The 9,338-nt window shown below is 42.7% G+C and overlaps 1 protein-coding gene across 2 annotated transcripts in view; it reads left to right on the top strand.

The window, feature by feature from the left end:
* TMEM255A (transmembrane protein 255A) overlaps window positions 1-9,338 on the top strand; it is a 63,494-nt gene that overhangs the window by 12,444 nt on the left and 41,712 nt on the right. For both annotated transcript variants that reach the window (XM_045295870.1, XM_004713042.2), the window contains exon 3: window positions 8,222-8,284. In XM_045295870.1, coding sequence (XP_045151805.1) covers window positions 8,222-8,284 — 63 coding nt within the window. The remainder of the gene's footprint in view (window positions 1-8,221; window positions 8,285-9,338) is intronic.

Here is a 9,338-nt window from a genome sequence, read left to right as displayed (position 1 = left end):
CACATAGATCTATTTCCCCATCATCATATATAAATATATTTACATATGCACATGCCTGTACTTAGACCTCTATAAATGCCCTTTCCCTCCTAGTTCTTTCCTCTATTTCCTTCTACTTTCCTCTTGTTCCGCTATCATGCTCAGCCTTCATTTGAGTTTCAGAAATTCATCTCAGTTATATTGCCCTTGATCAAGCCCTACCAGGCCTCTTACACCCTCCTTGCCACCGATTTTGGATCACTTGTTGTTCCCTTGTCCCTGGGTTGGTTAATACCACTTCCTTTGCCCCACCTCCCAGAACCATTGGTCCCATTGTTTTCTCCTCCACATTGTTTATCCAGCCTATCTTATCTAGATAGACCTGCAGAAATAATATGCACAAAAAAAGACAGAGCAAAACAAAGCAACCAAAGATAACAAAACAGCGACAACAAAAAACAGTGACAAAATAAAGAAAAGCCTGTAAACAGTTCAAGATCTGTTTGTTGACCTTTAGGAGTGTTTTCCGGTCGAGTCTGATGGGGTGCCATATCTTGGCCCCAAAGTCTATTTTTGGTATTCCCTCGTGACTTCCTTGCTCTGTTCCCCTTGCTGTTCTGTTGCATACCTTTAGTGTTTTGCCTCGGTGTGGTGGGGTCTCCAGTGTTGTCCCCTGAAGGGCTATGGGTCAGTGGGGGAAATCTTTTGCCTTTATAAATAGAATTCAATCTCCACACCTGTAAGTCGTGTGGAGCCCTGGTGGCATAATGGGTTGTACATTGGACTACTAACAACAAGGTGGGTGGTTCAAGCCCACCAGCCCCTCCTCCGGAGAAAGACCAGAAAGACTTTCTGCTCCCATAGATAGGCAACCTCAGAAACTCACAGGTGCAGTTCTACTCAGTCCTACAGGGCCTGTCTGAGTTGGAATCAACTCAATGGCAGAGTTTGGTTTGGAGTTTAGGGAAGCCTTATGAGAAGTCCCTGGGTGGGGCACAGGCTTTGCACTTGACAACAATCTTAAAGGTCGTCAGTCATTTTGAATCCACCTAGTGGTGCCTTGGAAGAAAGCCCTGGCAATCTGCTCCAGTAAATCTCATAGCCAAGAAAACCCTATGGAATATAGTTCTACTCTGTAACGCATAAAGTTGCTTGACTGCAATGGGTTTTTGCTGTTGTTGTTGTTTTTGAAATCATAGGCATCTTTTCTGCAATGGATTTTTATTGTTGTTGTGTTTTTTTTAAATCATAGGCAGATTTTCAGAGGAAAATGGATGCACATTGCAATAGAATACTAGCTCCTCAACCGGAGCTAGAATATTGTATACTCAGCCTAAGAGACCTATGTACCCACCATTTTAAAGAAGAGCTAAGTGGTACAGAAAGTTCGAGCCTTGGTGGCGCTGTTGGGTAAGCTTTGGACTGCTAACCACGTGGTTCAGGATTCAAACTCATCAACTGCTCCACAGGAGAAACGTGAGGCTATCTGCCTCAGTAAAGGTTTACAGCGTCTGAAACCCTCTAGAGGGCATTCCAGTTGGAATCAACTCGATAGCAGTGGGTTGGTTTGTTGTACAGAAACAAGTTGCTAACCTGTCAATTCTATCTCTGTGGGATCTCTAAGGGTGCAATCTTTAGGGCAGCAGACTGCTACGTCTTTCTCCCTCAGAGCCGAGGGTGACTTTAAACTGTTGGCCCCATGATTTACCGGCCGCTGCTTTAACCACTGTGCCACCAGGACAAGCAGTTAAACAACCAACAAGATTTCTTCTAGATTATAACGGACAAACTGGCTTCAGATTTTTACTCTCCTCAACTATTCAGAGCATAGGCAGTTCCAGAAAGCTTTCTGACTCCAGAAACCTGAAAAACCACCAGTGTTGTCGGAAGCAGAGCCGAGCAGCCTGGAGAGGCAGCTCCTATCTGCTACACCTCCTTCAACTCCTTTGGCCAGAGAAGGAAATGTGTTTCCCGAGCCACCCACCAGATGGAGTTGGCCCCTAGATCAGTGGGGAAACCTTTTATTCTGGTGTTTTCTTCCCCTTTGTTGTGGGGTGAGGACCAAACCAGTCTGGGTTTTCTTTTGGGAAAGACACCAGCAGTTTCTGCCCGCCGCCCCCCTCCCATTTTACTGGGCAAGGGCAGGGTGGGGGTGTTAATTAAGTGAAAATCCTAGCAGAGTTATCAGGGGCAGTGGGAATCATTCAAACCCATCATATCCCCCCAAACCATTAGGTCTGTGTGCCTTCAGCCTCACCTATAAACATTTTTTGAGATGTCCAAGCAGTTTCTGATCAACTTGAATGCCCAGGAAATGGAAAAGGGGTCCTGTATAGTGGGATTTGGGGTTTTCATGATAATTAAGCAGAAACGTTTCCTCCTCTTTGGAAAATGTTGCTAAAATCTAAGTTGATTTTCCTGCATTAGTAAGTATATTCTAAAGATTCCACTTGCATCTTGATTTGCTACATCAGATTTCTCTGAGTTTACATGGTCCCACCCTTCGTGGGATCCATGCTTTTCAAGACACCAGTGAAAGCGCTACAGATACCCTCAGCTTTTTCAATACTTTGATTGTTGCCCAAACTGTCAATTCACAGTCCTCTAAACACAACCTAAGGAACCCCGATGGTGCAGTGGTGAACATGGTAGGCTGCTAATCGAAAGGCCAGCGATTCAAACCCTTTAGCCACTGGAAGGGAGAAAAGAGTGTTGCAGTTTACTTCCGCCAAGATGATAGCATTGGAAACTCTAAAAGGCAATTCTACTCTGTCCTATTGGGGCCTTAAGGGTTCGAACCAACTCGACGGCAGTGAGTTTAAACACTATGTGGGTTTTTCTGCCCTGGTTCAGTCACTCACGTTACTCTCCTTTGTCTGGGGTGTTCCCCTTCCCTCTCTGCTTATCCAAACAGCCCAGTCCAAGGCAAATTAAAATATTTCTCAACTCCTGGGGTCCTCCATGGTGTCTACCATCTTTAAACTCCACAAAGTCTCCTGCCATGGTTGGTTTCTGAAAAATATACATATCCTACTTGTGACTTGTTGAGCTAACTTCTCAGTGTATAATATGAATCCTGGGGTCAGATGTGTTTCAGAATTTAATAATGTTTGAAGGAAGATAAGGTATGTGTGCCATGCAACACCCCAGTGAATCCAGGAGAAGCAAGCATCTTTATAGCTCTATAATAGAACACGAATTTTCACATGAAGGGGGATAAAGATTATTTTAAAAAATCTCGCTTAAGGTCAAGGCCAGAGTTTGCCATTAATTTTGCTGCTTCAAAAAGGCTTTTGGTTTTCCAAGCTTTGTGGATTTTAGAATTATCAAAGGGGATTGTGGACTAGTTTAATCCAGTTCTTTAAGGCCAAGTCTCCTTTGATCATACCTTACTCACCTCCTGACTTTCAAATCCCAGACCTAGCACAATGCTTGCCACAAAGGAGATGTCTAATATTTATTGAATTATGAATCGAATTGTTAAATGGCGAATCCTTCTGAACCTCAGCCCTGGGTAAGTGGGGCAGTGGATGGGACTAAGGTATAGGTGATTGGTTCCAAAGAGTTCTTGAATCTGACTTTGATTTCTAATGACTTAGCCTTTCTTCTACAAGTGAAGGGAAGGATAGCAAAGCAAAGCAAATAAACTACTTGTCTTGGGAATGAGAAATCAAGATGGCAGTCCAAATGTTTAAAAGATCCATGATTCCATGCACCTCTTGAGAGATAACCAGAGAGCGTAGCTTCTGGAGGCTCGGGAAAGCAAACAGAAGCTACCCATTCTTAGTAAATGATTGGGTTTTCCTTCTTTATGCTCAACCTCCCAGCTTTACCTCAGATGGCACTTCTCATGCGCTCCCAACCAAGAAGTTCTTACCTGGGGTAACAATGAGGTCCTTTGTTACTTGAAGGTCACTCTTGTCATAACCCAAAATCCCAAACCGAAACACTGCCATGGAGTTTAATCTGCCTCACAGTGACCCCATCGAACATAGTAGAACTGCTCCTGTGGGGTTTGGAGGCTGCAACTCTTTAAAAAAATCATTTTATTAGGGGTTCATACAACTCTTATCACAGTCTACACAAACATCAATTGTGTAAAGCGCATTTGTACATTCATTGCCCTCATCGTTCTCAAAACATTTCCTCTCCACTTAAGGCCCCAGCATTAGGTCCTCATTTTTCCCCTCCCTCCCCACTCCCCCCTTCCTCATGAGCCCTTGATAATTTATAAATTATTATTTTGTCATGTCTTGCCCTGTCCGACATCTCCCTTCACCCAATTTTCTGTTGCCCGTCCCCCAGGGAGGAGGTCACATATAGATCCTTGTGATCGGTTCCCACTTTCCAACCCACCCTCCCTCTACCCTCTCAGTATCGCCCTCATACCATTGGTCCTGAAGGGATCATCCGCCCTGGATTCCCTGTGTTTCAGGTTCCTATCGGTACCAGTGTACATTCTCTGGTCTAGCCAGACTGGCTGCAACTCTTTAAGGAAGCAGACTGAGCCCGAGATCTAATCCAGAATGAATTATTTCCTGTTTGTCCCTATAGTCCTTCATGTCTATATCTCCCTTACTACGCTGTGAACTCCTGTATGGAAGGGACCATGTCTTCTTGATCACTTCTACTTGTCCATGGCTTCATGATGTCACTGTTAACTGCCATGGAGTTGATTCCAACTCATGGCGACCCCATATACGAGTACATAGAGGTATTCAGTGAATGGACTAGAAGAAAATAGGATAGAATGGAAGAGAATTGGATGACCTGGGGTTCCCAGTCTTGGAGTGCCGTGCCTTTCCAGTCATTTCCACAAGGTTTGAGTCCATCTCTTCTGGCCACTGCCACCAGACAATTATTTGAGGATATCTAGAGCAGTGAATAGCTTTGCTCCTGCTATTGGGATTCAGGAGTCCTTGAGTAGGTATCTGTGAAAGCTGATTAACTGTTGGGTAGAAGGATTTATTTTCAATGTAAGAAGCTACCTCGGAACCCCTCTGAATTTCCACAAGTGTCCCTGAGTGCCATAGCATTTTCTTCCTTAAAACAAACAAAAAAAACCCAAAACTATATCTGTGGAACATATCAGGGGAAGGTAAGACAGAACAGGGAAACTCAAATCTGACCGGCGTTATTCCAAAGAGAAATATCTTCAGTAAAATAATAACAATCACTAGAATAATAGCATTTATTGAGCACTTTCTATGTGCCAGACACTGCAAAATTACTTGAAAGTATCATCTAGTGTAATCGTCACAGAGCCCTGTAAGTTAGGCATTACTAAGGTCCCCGGTTTATAGATGAGGAAATAGGTGGAGAGAGGTTAATCAATTTGTTCAATGTTCCAGTCATCAGTGCAGGAGCTGGGGTTGGAACCTAGGCAAGTCTGATAACCAGGTTTTAAGCACTGTACTTGATAGGAACACATTTTAATTACATTTGAAGTATAGCTAAGTGGGAGACACAGGAACATGGGTTTACATTTTGGAACCATTTTCAATAAGAAGTGGAAAAGTGTAGAATATTTTTTCATTATCTCATGACTATACCTAGGGGTAGGATTACTGGGACCTATACTAGCTTTTTTTCCCCATATACAAATAAAGCTCTTTACATGTCAACATTCTGAATCACATAGTAAAATTTTTATTGTACACTTTTTCTTTTTGAGGATCTGAAAATCCGTGTTTACTTTCCTTAGGTTTATTCTTTAAAAACAAAAAGCAAAACCCCAAATCCCTTTCCATTGTGACTTGAGTTAAAGTTTACAGATGAAATTGATTGTCCACTTAACCATTCAGGTGCATTTTGCTGCACGATGTTGACTGCAATCCCCACACAAGAGCACCAGCACTCTTTACACTTCTTTTCTGTGATCGCATGTGTCCTTTTGTCACATCCCTTCTTGCCTTCAGAGCTTAATCCACGGGCAAATTCTATCTTTAAAAAAATGATAAACTGTTAATGAGGTTGGGATTTATATTTCAGATCATTAACTTTGTATTCAACAGTTTAAACTACTAATCACCTTCCCTCCAACAATAGCTCTTCGATTCATCTTCTCCATCTTGTGGACCACCATCTTTCACGTCACTCAAATTAATACCCATCAACTGTCTAGTCTATTGCTTTGATCTCCTATGCTTGATTGTCCTACGGAATGTGTACTTCTCTGGAGCTACTTGTCACCTTAGCTAGTGATTTTTTAAATTCTTACGTTTTATTGACATATAATTCCCATGCTATACAATTCAGGGGTTTAAACACATCAAAAAGAGTTGCACAATCATCACCACAATCAATTTGAGAACATTTTCTTCATTCTTGTATGCCTTATTAGCTCATTTCCCCTTAATCTCCCCTGCCTTAACCGTACGAAACTATAAATCCAGTTCCTGCCTCTACAGACTCGCCTATCCTGTATTTCAGAGCCCGCAAACAGTAACAAAATAAAACAGAGAAAACCCGCAATTGAAAAGAAAGCAGAACATATAGAACAAATTTAAAATGGGTTAAAAGGAAAACAAACGATAAGGTGTTAAATTTTAACCGAATTCTATCTGCATTAATCCACTTTCCAATGAACTCTGTCTAACAGCAAGGCTATTCACATCCCTGAGCAACAGTCAGTTGAGATTCACAGGCGGCTTGACCCACATGGGGACTCTGCAAACGGATTTTGGGCTTTCACTGTCATCCATTACCTTCTATAAACCACGTGCTTGAAAGTTAAGCTTTAATACAATTTCTTCCTCCAAACTCTAGATTTTATCATTTGCCATCTTTGGATCATACGGATTAGTGTGTTTCTTTCATGTGGACTTGGCTATTAAATAACTCTTTTTTTGTAGAACCGTCTGATTGTTTTCCACTGTGACTGCACCATATTGTAGTCCCAACAGCAGTGTATCAGGGTCCCAACTTAGGCCTCACTTGCCTCTTAAATGGGAATGTTCTCAGTAGAGTCTTGGAAGGCATGGGATGTTCTTTCTTATCTTTCCTCCCCACATATACCCTCATGCCCATCAACTTCCATTTCCCAAGAGGTGCTGCTGGCTGTGTGGCCTGGTAGAATGGAAAGTCACATTCATTCCTGGAGTTTTGAGACAAGCTCCCACTCTCCATGCACTGCTCCACCAAGTTCCTGCCCTGTCCTCTGGTCCATTAGATTTGCAACCCAGGATGTAAGGCATTCCTTTCTATACTTGGGCACTGTGACTGAAATAGATGCCCTCATGAGCCAAGGTAAGGCTGCAGATGGAAACCCAGAGCATTAGTGAGGCTAAGGAGAAATGTAACTATATCATTGGACGTGTGTTAAGATTTATTGGTCCATTCTCACCACTTTTTACTTCTTCCATTTTCAATCCCATCAGCAACCATCATTTGCTGCCGAGATCGGCAGACTTAGTACCCTAATGGCAGAGCTGAGAGAGCAGTGGGTTCTGCTACAAGTGAGCCATCATCCCAGCCACTTAGAGAGGGAAATTGTTTTTCAGAGTTTTACACTGCCATTTCTGCTCACCCTTTAATGAATGTTTTCTGTACATAAATGAAGCAGAGATGGAAAAAGAGATGAATCAGTGCTCATGTAAATGGCAGTGGGTCAATCCGCAAACACAGGCTTTCAAAAAAGGTTCTTTCCCCCCCCTCTCCTCATCCCCCCACCCTCCCAGCCCTTCTTCCTCTTTTCCCCATCCCATCTGGGTTAAGCTACTTGCTGATTTCTAAAGTATTTCCTGGGTTTGATTAGTGTGCTGGATGCATCAAACTTGTTCTTGAAAAGCTCATTTTGCAACCTATGCACCAGAGTGGAAGGGCTCTTTTTTTAAAAAAAAGATAAAGGTTTAACACTAGCTTTGCACCATTATATACCTCTTAATGACTCATCAGTCACATGCTAAGTCATGAATATTGAAATTGCAATAGGCAGGCTCGAAAAAGCTATGGTTGACCTCTGCTTTTACTTTTGGGCCACTTGAGTTTCTTTTTGTGTGTGATTCATATACCCAAGGTACACTTGGCAAATGCTGGGGGAAAGTGCTTTTATTGGATGCACTCTATTTGTATACTTCACCCTAGTGTGTAGCTTCAGTATCTCATCGTGTAGGATGGAGTAGAAGAACTGTTAGGGTCCCTCCCTCAGTGGCTTTCCTTGGTTGTATACCAGGAGCTGTAATGCTTATGCGGTCAGAGGACCTCTATTAACAAACACTGTGTGTGCCATATTGCTTTCTAGCTCGGCTTTGGATCCTTCCTGGGAATCATCGGCTCTAATCTTGTTGAGAACAAAAGACAGATGGTAAGATTCATCACTATAGAATCAAGTTCTGCCTCTGAAAAGCTCAATATTTATGTGAACAAGTAACATATTGCTTAAGGTTATTAAATGGAAGCATACACATGTCTCCCCTCAAAAAAAATACAAATGATTGCAGTTTTTTTCTCCCAAACCTTCAGGGAAACTTGTTTGTAGCATAGAATGAGACTGGTTCTCATCTGGCCTGGTGCTCCCTCGATGGCCTAGCTAGTCTCCTTAAACTATAAGGACAGATTGTGTGAGTGTTCTAGATCTTGCTCTTGGCTTTATGGTCAAATTACCTTTGCCTAAAAGGTCTTTGCTCCAATGGTCTAGATTACTGGAGACCCTCACCTCTCTGATGCAGAATCTTTAGGGGGGAAGTTTTCCTTGACCCATGGTCCAAAACTCAGTGTGCTGTCAGGTTGAAAGGAAGAACGAAGAGTTCACAGAATTTCTGCACCGGAACGGGGCCCACGAGGATAAGCTGTTGTGTTTTCCTGGCTCAATCAGAGAAAGTTTCCTGGAGGGCAAGGGAAGAAGGTGAAAACGAAATTGCAAGCATTTTTGCAGTTTTATAGGTTTTACAGCTCAAGATATCCGGTGAGTGGTCAGAAGGTGGACTGATTAGGCTCCCCTTGCACAAGTCTCTGTGGTATTGCAACTGTGCTAATTGGGGTCTATTTAACAGTAAGTTTAATCAGATAACGGAATAGCTCCAGGGACAGAGAACTCCGACCACATACTTTCCCCAAACAATATGAGGAATCACCCTCTGGGGAGTTCTAATAGTTTTCTTCTTCCATTTCACCTGGACTACCCCCCTCCCAGTCACGTCTGTACTTTGAGTTTAAATTATTCAAAATAATGGGGGTGTTTTAATTGTAGAGCTGATCAGAGCATAGCTGATAATGCCAATTTCATGAACTCATTCATCTTTTATTTACCACTTCTCTGCTTGTGAAGTGAGATTTATCAAGAGGGCTCTGAAGAACTCCCAAAGGAGCTAAGCATTCCCTGTTACCTGTTGAGGTGGGAGAACCTGGGCGGGGGTGGG

Source organism: Echinops telfairi, unplaced genomic scaffold (assembly GCF_000313985.2).
Source record: "Echinops telfairi isolate 266 unplaced genomic scaffold, ASM31398v2 ScPeMD7_6080;HRSCAF=6971, whole genome shotgun sequence".
NCBI lineage: Eukaryota > Metazoa > Chordata > Mammalia > Afrosoricida > Tenrecidae > Echinops > Echinops telfairi.
This window is presented reverse-complemented; position numbering and strand designations above follow the sequence as displayed.